Source organism: Phaseolus vulgaris, chromosome 11 (assembly GCF_051622355.1).
Source record: "Phaseolus vulgaris cultivar YP4 chromosome 11, ASM5162235v1, whole genome shotgun sequence".
NCBI classification, from domain to species: domain Eukaryota; kingdom Viridiplantae; phylum Streptophyta; class Magnoliopsida; order Fabales; family Fabaceae; genus Phaseolus; species Phaseolus vulgaris.
This window is the reverse complement of record NC_143508.1, coordinates 46,474,313-46,489,476: the sequence shown is the minus strand read 5'-3', so window position 1 is coordinate 46,489,476 and position 15,164 is coordinate 46,474,313. Positions and strand designations below refer to the sequence as shown.

General features: G+C 32.5%; 1 protein-coding gene and 1 pseudogene across 1 annotated transcript; one reads left to right on the top strand and one right to left on the bottom strand.

Moving 5' to 3' along the window:
- Nucleotides 1–3,072: 3,072 nt before the first annotated feature.
- On the top strand, nucleotides 3,073–3,792 carry LOC137810227 (histone H4). The gene has a single exon (XM_068611386.2). The coding sequence runs from the start codon at nucleotides 3,242–3,244 to the stop codon at nucleotides 3,551–3,553; it is 312 nt and encodes a 103-aa protein (XP_068467487.1). The 5' UTR covers nucleotides 3,073–3,241; the 3' UTR covers nucleotides 3,554–3,792.
- Nucleotides 3,793–7,207: 3,415 nt separating this feature from the next.
- On the bottom strand, nucleotides 7,208–8,428 carry LOC137808989 (auxin efflux carrier component 1 pseudogene; annotated as a pseudogene).
- Between the last annotated feature and the right edge of the window lie 6,736 nt (nucleotides 8,429–15,164).

Genomic DNA, 15,164 nt, shown 5'->3' with positions numbered 1-15,164 from the left:
AAAATTTTACGAAAATTTATTATTTTACTGGATGCATTTAACTTTTACCTAATTTCTATTTTATTAAGGGTACAATAGTAATTTTACATGGACATGTTGGGTGCCAATCACAAATGATATGGTGCAAGAAGAATCTGCCATAGAAGTCATGTGGAAAAGGCTATTGTCCTACAAGGAAATCTACATGAATTGAATACACTGCATGCAAAAAGATAAAAAGGCTTATAAATGCTAAAACAAAAAATCGTTTACTAGATGAATTTGAGAGAGTGAACATTATGTGTGAAACTATTCTCTTGTATAAGTAGTGTTAAAGTAATTTATATTTGCTTTCTGAGAGTTCTATCGTAACCTTTTAAACAACTTTTGTTATATTTTCAAGAGTTTCATCATGATGTTATCTTAGGAAGAAAGAAAGAGATAGTTAGGATTGTCTTAGTGTACTCATATTTTATCTTAAGAGGAGATAAAAGGATAACCAATAATGATTTTGTATACTCGTGTGACCTAGAAATGACAATGTAAGAATACATGTAAGAAATTTGGGTGATAGAACAATTTAAATTTGTAAAGGAGAATTATATGTTATCATGTTAGAGTGAACTAATACAAAAACACGAAGTGTTAGACTTGTAAGTTTATCACTTGTGTACAATCTCTTAGTTCTTCTTATATATGTTGCAAAAATATTGTGAATTATTTTTAAACCATTAGACATCCCTCTAGAACATCAAATTCATGATTCATTGAAAAAAGTCTTCCAAAACATTTTTAAAACTTTATTACCCTTTTTTTCTAGACCTAGCCTTTTATTTAAAGAATAATAACAAGTAGTGTAACAATGTAACCAAATAGATAAGATGTAGAAGGAGTAATGATGGAGTTCTTCTTGACTCCTTCTAAAGTTCTTTGGTTTGGGAGGATCTTGATGGAAGGAGAAGACATGGAAGCGGAATGAATGATTAAAATGGGTCAAAGATGGATTTGGAACAAAGGGTGTTGTAGGAGAATGGTGCTAGGAAGGAGGTTAGGCCAACCTTCTAATTTTGTCTCTAGGACTTCTCAAGTAAAAAGTGAGAGCAAGAGATAAGAGAGACTCAAAGAAGAATTCCGAAACCATTAATATAGGCATATTTGAAAATTTTGGTATTTCAGAAGGATCATTTCATCTCAAATGTGCAACTAATGCAATAAGTCATAAATTAGCTGTTGTCGGACGAGTTACTTCTAAATTTGTTTTTCAAGATTTAGTCTTGCAAAATTATTTTGAATCTCTTTCAGGTGATGAACAAGAGACTCAAAAATCATGTCCAACCATCTTGTCACATATACAGTTGAATCTCTCCTTACTTATATTTTTTTAGCAGAAGCCAATTTGACCTCTAAGTTTTGGGCTGAAAAGATAGTAAAAGGGAAACCATTAAGGGAAGACGATCAATTAGTTCAAACCTTCAAGAGATGGAGACGTCCTCCTAAAACTCGAGTAAAAACCAATAAGATGACCTCCAAAACAAGACAACCCAAGAAAAAGTAATGGTAGCGATGAACAATAATATCATAAGATTTTATTACCGTTGCTAAACACAAATGATGATCCGTCTTATTAGATTTTTGGGATTCAATAGTTACTCTTTATTATCTTTGGGAGCTACGCATTAGAAAATATTCTTTTGTTGACCTTTTTATCTTTATTTATTTATTTTTATTTTTTGGTTTAAACTCTCAATGTAGATTTTTAGACTACTCTTGAGAGTTTATTTTTTTTAAATTTTTTTCCAAATAGATTTGGTCTAATTTCCCATGTTTTTTTTTAATATTATGTTTTTTTTTTTTCATGTGAAGACATATGTTGTTTAACATAAATTTCATTAAAAAAAATCATAAAAAAAAGTTAATTTGTGATTAGAAGTTATCGACAAGATTATTATAAACAATGTCACTAATTTGAATAGTAAAATATAATTTGAATAATGAAATAATGAAAGAATTGTTTGATGACTTTAAAGTTCAACATCATAATTCTTTTGCTTATTGTCGGAAGATGAACGGGACAGTTGAAACTGCAAATAAAGACATCAAAAAATTATACAAAAAATTATTATGTATTATGATATCAAAGATTTACCCAAAATACTTATCAGCTATGCTATGTAGATAGATACGGATACGAACACTGACACGATACGGATACAGACACGGAGATACGCATAATCTCTAAAATATAGGATATGAGGACACGAATCTATATATTATATAATTTTGAATTATATAAATTAAAAATAAATATTTATGTACAAGTTTCAGATCCTTTTGGGAGTATGAAGATATTTTTCATACTGGTTCAAAAGAATTTGTTCCTTATTTTTATAATCATAATAAAAATTTATACAATAAATTTGAGTTTTTAGAAAATTATTGTATTTATACCTTTTAAAATTGTGTTAGAATTTTCAAAAATCCAACAAATATTTTTTGAATTGAACACTTCACCAATAAATGTCCTACGAGTGTCGACACCGATACATGTGTCCGACACGAAAACACCCATTTAAGAGAAATATATGAGCTTCATAGGTTATCAGTGCTCTACAACCTTACATTAAACAATCTGAAAATATATTTTGAAAACCTGGACAAGATAATAAAACTCTATAGCGATAATAAAAACTTATTTCCTACATAATTTCTTATTATCAATAAAAGGAGAAAATTTCCAATAAAAGTAGAAAATAAATAAACAACAGAAGCCTATTAATTTTACGAATTTCTTATAGTAACAAACACAATTTGTAATGACCTCTTCTACTTCATGAATTTTATACTGCTAAAAAAATGAACGCAATTTATTATTTTAAAGGTTTCAAAAAGTCGAATAAATGTGGAGAGAAACTAAAGAAAGTCCCAATCCGCACATACGCTTCAAAACAAAATCTGACCGTTGAAACCCATCTATCAACGTTTCATAATTGTCCAATTTCCAAACCACGGATCGCTAAGATGAACCGTTGATCAGTTTTTCATCCAACGACGGAGACCAAAAGTCAAAACTCGGAAGCGCCTCAATAAATACCTACCTATATCTCCCCCTCGAAAATCATTCAAATCCAGAAACCAAACCAAAACCCTAAATCCTCAAATTCGATCGGAATCGTTCTCTGGAGTCTCCTTCTTCCAATCCAATCTAGAAGAAAACCCTAAATCCTCAGATTGGATCGATTTTGCTCGGAAACCTGTTGATAAAATGTCTGGTCGTGGGAAGGGAGGAAAGGGATTGGGCAAGGGAGGTGCGAAGAGGCACAGGAAAGTGCTTCGCGACAACATTCAGGGCATAACGAAGCCGGCAATTCGGCGATTGGCGAGAAGAGGTGGTGTGAAGAGGATCAGTGGATTGATCTACGAGGAGACGAGGGGAGTGCTCAAGATATTCTTGGAGAATGTGATTCGCGACGCTGTGACCTATACAGAGCACGCCAGGAGGAAGACGGTTACGGCCATGGACGTTGTGTATGCGCTGAAGAGGCAGGGAAGAACCCTCTATGGTTTTGGAGGTTGATCTTTTGAATTCTGTTGTCACATCACAAATACTTGCTTTTTTCGAATCCTTGCTATGTTCCGTAACAAACAAAGTTACTGGGTTCTCAGTAGGATGAAAAAAAATGAAGAACATCAATTGAGTGAAATGTATTAATTTTTGTGTGGGGTTTAACTTTTCTTTTTACTGTTTTTTTGTGTAGTTCTATTTTATCTAGTTTATATTACCCAATATATGTAATAAAAATATTAAAATGCTGACCTATTTGCTTTGAAAGATTAACTAAAAGATTTTAATAAATTTAAGTTTAATTGTATTATATTAGTTGATTTAAAAGAATTTAAATATAGTTTAGTAGATTGAGTTATATCTTTTTTGTGAAGGTTTCTTTTCACTCTTTCCTTTTATGTTTTATATCTTGTATCCTATTTTACCATTCAAAATTACTTATTTAAAAAATTAAATACAAGAAATTACCTAAAATGTAGGTATATTTATTTATAAAACAAACAGTTGAACCAATATGGAACGAGGGATAGAATAGAAGGTCTATAAGAGAGAGATAACACTTGAATAACAATAAAATAATTGCTAATAACTTCATAGAGCTTACATGCCATTTAAACAGATAAATTTAATTGAATGATGTGCGAACATCTATCCCATGATGATTGGAAGACATGATATTCTCATAATATACAGAATCACATAAATTTCTAAAATGAAAGCAATGTTCAAAGTCAAAACTGATAATACTAGAATGTAAAAGGCCCTCATTTTACTTAACTATCACGCCATGTGGAGTTAAGTATTTGATTTTAAACCAAAAAAATTTGTACTGAAACTAAGTCAAACTCAACATTGTGATAAATTGCTATCTGACATGTGTCCGAGAAAATTTATGCTGATATTGCTAACTTGAAGTAGACAAGAATTTTCTTACTAAACTAAATAAATAAGCTGGTAAACTTTCTCTTATACTATTCACTTTATGATTTCCCTATTGTTATTGTTATCGTGGTGTTAGAAGTTACTTGTACATTTTGGTCAATGACCGAGATGCTAGCACGTAGAAAAAGTATAAGATATCACAGTTTAAAGGGGAAATTAATTAAAATAGTATAATCCATTTTGAAAATTACACAAATAGGTAAATGTAATTTTTTTATAGAAAAAGTATAAAATGGATTATACTATTTGTGTAAAATATCAAAATTTAAGAGGGAAATTGACTAAAATGGTATAATTCATTTTGAAAATTATTATGCAAATGTAAAAAAATTTATAGAAATGGACATTTCAACTTGATTATAATCGTGTAGAGGCGGTAAATTGAATCAATAAATGTCGTTATTTGTAAATAATAAGAGGAACAAACAACAATAATGTGACGATAAGGAAGTCAAAAAGCTTGAAGGCGACCATAATCACACCACAAATCAATTCTTACTTTGGTGATATGGGTACAACAATTGAATAAGAATGTTCAAAGATTCTCTCTCACACTAAGTTTGAATTCAAACTTAATATTCATTGGTGTGGGTGGAACAACTTTTTCATAATGTTTCTTTAGCTATGTCAAAATTTGTGAAGTTCTTAGGTGTGTCAATTTACCTTCAAAGGACATTTCTCTCTTTAAATATTTGGTATGATATTACCATTTAATTTTATATTATATTATATATAAATATTATTTTTAAGATCTTATGAATATTTTTTATTATATTTTTTTAGTCTTATGAATATTTTGATATGATATTATATATGAATATTTCTATATTATATTACTGCATATCAATATTTTTTTTTGTCAATATTTTTACATTATATTATATATGACTATTTTTATATTATATTATTACTTATGAATATTTATATTTTATTATATATAAATATTTTATATTATAAATATTTTATATTATATTTTTTTTAGTTTTATGAATATTTTAGGTATGGTATTATTTATAATTATTTTATATTATGTTACTACATGTCAATATTTTTTTGTCTTACCAGTATTTTTACATATATTATATATGAATATTTGTATATTATATTATTATTTATGAATATTTTTATATTATATTATATATGAATATTTTTATATTATATTATTAATTATGAATATTTTTATATTATACAACATGAATATGATTTTTGGTCTTATGGATATTTATATATTATAATATTATATATGAATATTTTGGTTGATATTTTGATTATAATTTTAGGATTCATCTTATTAGAATTTCATGACATCTTATCGCCTTCTCGCGAATATGTCTCTATTGTGGCACCAAGAAAAACATGTTACTAAAGATCTATGAGAAGGTAATAAAAGACTATTGAGACCTAGAAGACATGTAATCTCGGTACTAAAGCATGAGGACATATTTGACCAGCGAATCAAACACTTAATTGATCATTATGGTTTTGTTAAAATTTAAGAACATTAACTACCTACTGCTTACAACATTAGTGGAAAGGTGGAGAACAAATACTCATACCTTTCACTTTCTTCATGGTGAAACAACTATTACATTAGAAGACGTGGAATTGGTATTGGGTCTACCTGTTGATGGAGAGACTCTCATTGGGATTACTAGTGGTATTTTAGTATCTTTGTGTGAGCAATTGCTCAGATTTATGCCATCCGCTACAACGGTGAAAGGAAATGCAATCAATTTGTCTTGGCTTAACAACACTTTTCAAGAACTGCTACATCATGTAATCGATGATGTTATTTCAAGAAGGCTTTCAGGCCATGATCAAACCCTACCCTTCATATGAATAACCACCACAAGTTGCCGTATAATACGACATTTTAGTAACCGCCACAATTATCCTTTAGAATATATCATTTTTAACTGTAACAATTATCCTTTAGAATAAAATTCCCGTGTTTGCTTTCCCTCATAACACCACTCCTCTTTATTCTCAATTTTTTGTTTTTTGAAAACTTGTTGGAAACTGATTTTTTTTTTAAAACGTGCTTTCACTCTTTGGAAACCAACGTTGCCTCCCACTCTCTCCCCCCTCTCTCTGCTAACGTGACATTCACGAAACCCTTACACGACCTTCATTAACCCTTCCTCTGACCTTCACGAAACCCTAACGCTCACTCTTGCACCCTTCTCTGTCTGCCATTGCCGCCTCTGTGCAAGGTTGTTTTAGGTTTGTGCTCGCGAAACCCTAACTTCTGTCTTGGAAATCTATTGTTCAAAATCGTTATAGGTTGAAATTGTTCGAAATCTAACTTCTGATTCCTGTTTATTGATTGTGCAACGCACACTCCTTACAAAATTACAAGTTTGATGTGCTTTTGCTTTGTAGAGTGAACCTAATTCTCAAGTTTACCTCAAATTCAAGGCCTACATGTTATTACCTACAAGTTCCCGAATTCTACTCCCGTGATTTGTTTGTATACTGTTTTCTAATTTAATCATTTTGTAGTCACTGTTTCTTATTTTTTTTTTTTTAGTAAGTATTTTAGTGAAATTATAGGACATTGCTATTAGATATATCTATTGATTGGGATTAGGTTATCTTATCACAAATTTTGCTGGACTCACTTTTACGCTCGCAAACAAATATATACCGTGTTTGGTTCCACATCCTAGCAGTTGTATCATGCACATGATAAACGTGATTTCTAAACATGTATCAAGTCAAGACTTATAAATCCATATAGGAATGAAAAAAAAAACTTTTTCCTGTAGAAATAGTCAATTTGACTTCTTTCTGATCATGACCTCCATACTCATGGCCACCAAACACATCAGAAACTGGTGAAGCGCTTGAACTCCAAACAAACATATGAAGGTCCCTATTCCCATCCTCAGGCTTTAGCTGAGCCTACCCATTAGGCTTCTTGGCATTAGCATTAGCATTAGAATTAGTAGCAACAACACTTTTGGACCTATTAGAGGGAGAGAACATGCCAGGGTTTGGTGTAGGGTAATGTCCAGTTCCACCGGCATGGTAATGAAGCTTTGGCTTCCCACTATCTTCATCATAGTTAGAAGGCATTGGAGTTGGCCCTCTTGAAGCTGAAAGGCCATAAACATCCGAGGCTCCAAAGTTGGAGTTCCTGCCACCAACAACCATCATTGAGTAGAAGTCTGTGTGGTTGAAGATAGACCCTCTTGGTGTTGGGTTCCTAGAAGATTGCAAAGAGTATAACTCTACATTTGTAAGGTTAGAAGGGCGTGGAGTGGTGGAAGAAAGACCTTGAGACCTTCTGGAGAAGATGTCTGATATTGAGGCATTGGATTTCCTCACAGTGACATGGAGTTTCCCATCTTCTTTGATCTTAGTTTCAATCTCAAGTGGTTGTCTTCCATCCAATGACATGACAACAAAGTCCACATGGATGGAGACAATGGAGCCAACAGTGTCAGGGAACTGCTCAGAGATTAACATTCTGGCACCCCTGAACTCAAACATGAAAAGCATAAAGGTGTACCAAATAATGCACTGAAGGACCACAATTTGTACCATCAGACTCCTAGAGAATTCCTCATACATCCCTTTGAGCAAAGGGATGCCCATGACCAAAGTGTTGGGGAGGGTGGAGAGGGAGAACATGGTTATGGTCCACTCCAAGCACCCCTTTTTGGTGAAGTTGCTCCAGAATGCAAGAAGGACTAGTAGTATGATCTTCTCAAGGGTGTGAGCAGCTAGGAACCCAAGGTTCATCTTGTAAGGGTTGTTGGAGGCTATGAAGCGGAAGGAAAGAAGATGCACTGCAAAGAGAGCCATAAAACAAATGATGTGTGAACATTAGTCATGGGAGAAAATCTTCCACCACTTAACTGAGCCATATGCTAGAATAATAGCCACATAGAGTGGCATCAATGCAGTCATGATATGGTAGAAGTCTACTAAGGTGATCATTTTGTGGGTTGTGAAGTGTGAGAAGGGTAGCAGAAGTGAGAAAAAAGAGTGGAGGAATATATAAGAAAGTTGGGGTGGGAGGTTTGGGAGAGGTAGAGTTGTAGTTGGATCCTGCAAGGTTCACTGCTGTGTTGTGTGACAAAACATGGAAAGCATGCTCTCTTACTGGTGCAACTGTGCTTGTGTTGTGTGACAACATTATTTAAATTTTGTTCTTGATAGGATAGGTTCTGTTGCATTGTTTTTCTGCCTTTATATAATTAATATGCGAAAACAGGTTGACCTTTTCTAGATTCAGCTATACTTACTTTGACAAGTTCCCTTGTAAGTAAATATTATAAAATAAATAAACCAGTATGCAATTTCAGTTCAATGGACACTTAAGTAAAGTGTTGTTAATTATTGGGAAAACTGAAAGTCTAGCGCTTTGATATTTTGTGCCATTTTCAGTGTTTTAGTACTAGACTATTTTATTATTTCATTTAATCTGTACGGTTAATTTATATGGAAAATCAATTTAATATAGTCAAATATTTTGATGGTGTCTTCTAAGGTGGACCTACTCTCCTGAAGTAGAATACGCCACAAGTTATCAAACTCCCGAATGCGAGTCACATTGTAATCGAGGTTGTGTTACCATACCTATTTTAAGCCAGGTAATGAATGACTTTGTTATATCTTTACTGTTAGAATATATGGTCTTAAACAAGGGTGAATTGTTTGGAAAAGATTTTTCAAACTTTGAAGATATAATGAAGTTCAATGCAGAATTACAGATATAGAAATCTAGAAAGCAATCAAACAAAAACTGAAAAAAGTTCAATGCGGAATATATGAAGACCAAATGAATTTACCCCTATCACAAATGAATTTACCCCTATCACAGGGAAGTCCTGGTTCCAAGAAAGAAGTCCTAGCTGATTTAAGAGTGAAACGTCCAAAAATCATCTAGAATCCTATTAGGAATATCTTGTTCCTCCCTAACAATGATATGATTAAAAAATGAGGCATATGCTGTAAAGACAAGAGAATATTCCAATAACAACTAGTCCAAAAATGAGAGACTGTATCCAAAATACTAGCACCATCAGATAACCCTGCAATATTTGCTAAAGAATTGACAATTTATCCATTTTAATAAGAATAATTTTTTTTCCATTTTGAAAATTTCAACATAAAATTGTACTACTTTACAAAAAAAACCCAATATATGTGTGATAATATCATTTGATGAATATTAAAATATTTTATTTATTAATTCACATATAAAGATGACTGACACACATTCATTTTTTAATTATTAATATTACTTTAAAATGTCAATTGGCTAATTCTTAACAAGAAAATAAATATTGGCTTTGAACTAAAACTATGACTTAGTTGGTTAATCATTTCTAAAATTTCTAGACTTTTAATGGATTTTTTTTTATAATAATAAATATGAATAAAATTTTATGAAAAAGTAGGAAAATTACATTAAGAATTGGTTGGATTGTGATTTATTAATTTCTAAAAAAAAATCCAAAACATAGTTTTATTGTTCGTATGACAAAATTTTGAATGAAGATATGACATGATGAGTTTTTCATTTGATGAACTTACATATACGTAACTTTGAATTGAGTAGACGTAACTTTGAATGGAGTAGATTTGTCAAAATAGACTGACTTGATTATAGGTGTTGACATAAATACTTTCCAACAAATTACGTGTGATAAAATCAATACTTTAAAATTTTAAAGCAAATTTTGGAGTTTTGAAGTCTTGTGCTGCATATTCCATCGTGTTCACATTTTTTGGAATGTTTTTTAGGTTTGTCGAGTTGTGTGTTGTCTATTTCCAACAACTATTTGAATTGTGAAAGACTATGTTGGAATCAATTTGAGCTTCTGTTAGAGGGCTGGAAGCGTTCATCCTTCATCTTTTATAGGTCTTTAGTAAGATTAGTTTTCGACATCCGATCTTGGTTATGGGTGGAGGTATCCGCAAAAGATACTTTGACGCTCAAGTTAGTGTTCAATGTATGATAGTTAAGAGCAATAATTATTATTAAATGCTTATTTTGTTACGATGTTGGTCAACCTATTTAGGGGGATGAGTTGACCTTAGTGCTTGTGGACCTTGGATTAACATGATTTTCATGGTTAATTTTCTTATTAGTCTAACACTGTGTACGACCTTCCCTAATATTTTTCTTAATTTATCTTTTAGGGTGCTGAGATGTTATTTGTTTGGGTAATCAGTGACCTAGGTCAGAGGGGTCTTAGCACCATACGGTACATTTGCCACCTAAGCTCGAAAGATTTTATTCTTGAAGAGGTTTTCACTATAGGTGTGTGTACAATGACTCGGTAATGCGATGGGATAGTCCATGAGTGTGTCAGTTTTAAAGTCTTGAAGAGTTGCACGTGGTGGAGTCTAGAATGTCCTGTGTATTTGGCGAGAACTTGAACCTGGATTTTCCTCGAGATTTGGCTATTTTGAATTGTGATCGTCTGATGCGAATGTATTCTAACGACTATAGGGTGTCCTGACACTTGGTTTCCTCGAGCTTTACTGCCTATAAATAAGAGTGTTTTAGTAAATAGGGCACCACTCCCTATCTCTGATTTCCAAATAGTGGTTAGGTGTCGAGAATTCCATTACTCTACAGGTTAGTGATGTCTTCTTGTACTAATTATTCATCTTCTTTGCATGGGCACTCCTCGACAGATTACGGGGAGTCTTCGATGGCAAAAGGTAGTGGGTTTTTTGCAAGGGGGTCTTGTCGGGTAGATGCACTTGATAGGGCACGATAATTGGCCGCTAAACAGGCCAAAAGCGAGTTAACCTTGCGTTCAGGGTACTCGTGCGTAGATACGAAAATGACCAACCATTTTTCTAGGTACCGTTGGATGTCCATGGTAGATTCCTTTGTTGGTAGCATTCCCATGCAAAGCTGGGACGCTGAGTTGGGTGTAATCTCGTCCAATATATGTGCGATTGACAACGTCTGTCATGACCGAGAAGGTGTCGCCTTAAATTTCTTTTTTATTTGTTCTTTCTTCTTTAGTGACCTCAACATTTATTTTCCTTTTGATGAGTTTACTATGAGGGTACTTTTGATTTTGATTGTAGCCCCTATGCAACTCCATCAGTGTTCTCGTGGTCAGAGTAAGGTCTCCACTGGTTCATTCTTGTTGTTTAGAATTCGGGTTGGATCCTATAGTTTGGTTGTCGGTCTCGTTGAAGGTGAGTGTTTTGGCCTAGTTAGCATTAGCTAGGCTAGGTTCATTTTATGCTTTCTTTTTTTGCAGGGTGAACTCAAATGTGTATGAGGTTGTGATAAGTGTCATAATTCATTAATATTTCATTAAAAAAAATAGGCACTTATGGATTTTAATTGATAAAATACCTATAATTCAACCCCTAATTTATAAATTTGAACCTTCTTATATATTTTGGGATTATAAGATGAATGAGAATGATTTATTCTCAAACTTTGTGTTAATTTCAGGATTTTAGGGGAAAATAGAGATAAAATGGCTAAAGGAGAATGAACAAAATGAAAAGGGAAAGTTGGAACATTGAAAACTCGCCCAAACTCACCCAAGAAAGATCACTCTAAAGGAACTCTCCCAAGGCTCACCCAAGTGAGTTCAATCCAGTGAAGTTGAGCCTTTTCTCGTCAGGCTCACTCAAACAAGTAATAATTCATTTAAGTGAGATGGCACTTAGCCCAAGCCCAACTAGGTTAAGTAGAAGGCGTGAGACATAACCCTAAACATCATTGGAAGAATAGAGAGAGATAGAAAACCCTAGAGGAGGCAGGCGTCAAGAAGAAACACCCTGGATATTCTTTTCTTGCTTTTCATGCTTGTAATGGCTAATATGAATGACTAATTCTTCCCTATAATATTCAGTTTTTGATTGATGATTATAATTTTATTCTCAAAACTTGAATTATTGATGATTTGATTCTTATATTTGACTGTAAAATACTTCTAAGCATCAGACCTAAATGATAATGTTTAACATATTTGAATGTTAGAAATAGATTTGAAATGTTAATTGCTTTATAACATCTGTTCGTATTGATAAGGAGTTTTTATAAATATGCAAGGAATCAATATTTAGGAGACTATCTTCATAATTTTGTATGCGAAGAACCGATATGAATGATTTTTATACGTGCATCAATATCAATCAAGATTGAATATTATATTCTTTTAAAAAATACATACGAGTGAGAGGGTGAACCCCAATCCCAATTTTCCTAATTGACTCGTACAAATCTTTTACTTTGCTTTATTTAATTTCTTGCAAATTCATCTTACACACAACCTTTTCAACAAAATTTTACATATTGTCTTATATTTAGTGAATATTTTACTTGAAAATTTTATTGTTCCTTGTAGGTTTGATATTCATCCTTAGGGATAATTTATTACTTCTCACACGGTACACTTGTCGTAAAATAGTCATCAAGCTTTTGGCGCTTTTGGCGGAAAACAAGTTTAAATTCTAAAGTACGAATTCCTGAATATTGTGAATATTTTTATTGTTTTTTGTTTCTTGGTTTATAGTTTTTGGTTTTAATTTTTAATTTATTTAATTTAATTTTATATTTTCTTTAAATATAATATTTTTATATTTTTATTTATTTATTTATTTTTATTATTGCTAGTTACTCCTTGAGTGAGTTATCTTATATGATATTAAGATGACAAGTTTCCAAAGACCAATTACAATTTGAATCAGAGATTAAAAAAAACAGCTCAAAAGAACAAGGCTAAGAAGAGAAAAGAAAAAAAAAATTGAAATTAGAGAAGAATCCTCAATTATTTCTCCTTTTTCCATTCAATTTTTTCAAGAAGAAAGCATTATGGCTGAAGAGCAACCGCCACAACCTAGAAGAACACTTGGAGATTATGCTATGCATTAGGGACCAAGAAATTTTTTTAGTATTAGAATACCTGCTACCACTAAAGCTTTGGAGATGAAACCTGCATTCCTCAGTCTGATTACTACTCATCAATTTACAGCAATGAACCATAAGGATCAATATACACATTTTTCTGCATTGAATGAATTGGTGGGAACAACGGGCTTTCAATTAAGTGATATTCAAATTGTTAATCTATATTTTTTTCCTTTCTCATTAGGAGGTAAAGCTAAGAAATGACTCAAATCACATCCAAATTAGAGCCTTACCAGTTGGAAGGATGCAGAGGAAATTTTTTACAAAGGTTTTTTTCCATTATCTCGCTACATCAAAGAAAGGTGATATTTCTATGTTCAGACAAGGATCGGATGAAGCCTTTTGTGAAACATGGGAGATATTCAAAGTGATGCTAAGAAATTGCCTAAGCCATGGTTTTGAAGACATTTCCCAATTGAGTATCTTTCATAATGGCCTTAAATCTAATACCAAAATGCTTCTAGACACTGCAGTAGGTGGTACAATGACGATTGTTGATGTAGAACAGGCAACGAAGATTATTGACGCATTGACATCAACAGATTGTCAACCCCAACATGATAGGTAAGGTATTCAGAAGAAAGGGTTGTTAGAGTTGAATACGTCAGATGCAATTCTGGCTCAGAATAAAATTTTGACACAATAGCTTGAGGCATGAACTGGACAAATGTCTAAACTGCCACAACAATTATAAGCTGTGCAATCTTTTCAGAGTCAGACTCAACCAGTAATGTTTGATTTTTGAGGAGGTGACCATCCTAAATGTCACTCTTCTTATGAAAATAATTCATCTAAAGCATAAGTAAATTATATGAGTAACCAGGGATGACAAGGTGGTTTCTCCAACAATAATAATTATCCCCAAGGTTGGAGAAGCAATCAAAATCAAAATTTTGGGTGGAAATAAGATATCGCTCCATCTAGCTGATATCAGTAATATTTCATATTAAAATATAGTCATTTATGGGTATTAATTGCTAAAATAAGTATAAAATAACCCCTATTTATGAAATTATATCTTTTTACATATTTTGTGATTTTAATTTCAATAAGAACGATTTATTCCCAAATTTGTGTTAATTTCATAATTCTTGGGAATAATGGAGATGATTGGGAAAAAGAAGAATATACAAAGCTAAAAAGGGAAAGTTGGAATGCTCCAGCACTCACCAAAGTTCGCCTAAACTCGCCTAAGCCAGACGACCCCAGAGGATCTCACTCAAGCGAGCTTAATCTCGCGGGCGAGATTGCTCCAGTGACGTTGGACCTCTTTTCGTGCTTCTCGCCCAAGCAAGCCCAATAACTCCCAAGCGAAAAGTCACTTAACCCAAGCCAATTAGGTTAAATAGGAGGCTTGAGGCAAAACCCTAGACATTAGTGATTGAGAGGAAAACATCATTTAGTGAATTATAATCCATTTGGGAGAATAAAAGGTGTTAGAAAATCCTATAGGAGGTAGTCGTGAAGGAGAAACATCCAGAATCTTCTTTTCTTTCTCTCCTTGCTTGTAACAACCATCATGTATGACTAATTCTACCCATTGGGATTGAGAGTAATCTGTTCAAACTCTTATTTATTGAGGTGATATCTAAACATAATATTATGTTCTTGATTGATGATTGGTATTATTGTTTTGTTTGTAATGCTTGGTTTTCCATGATCTCGAAACATAGATTTAATTGGAAAGTACTTCTAAGGTTCTGACCCAAATGATAATGCTTAACATATTTGAATGCTAGAAATAGATTTAAAATGTTAGTTGCTATCAACATTTAA

Coding starts and splice junctions, on each gene's coding strand:
- LOC137810227 (XM_068611386.2), top strand. CDS start 3,242: ATGTCTGGTCGTGGGAAGGGAGGAAAGGGATTGGGCAAGGGAGGTGCG.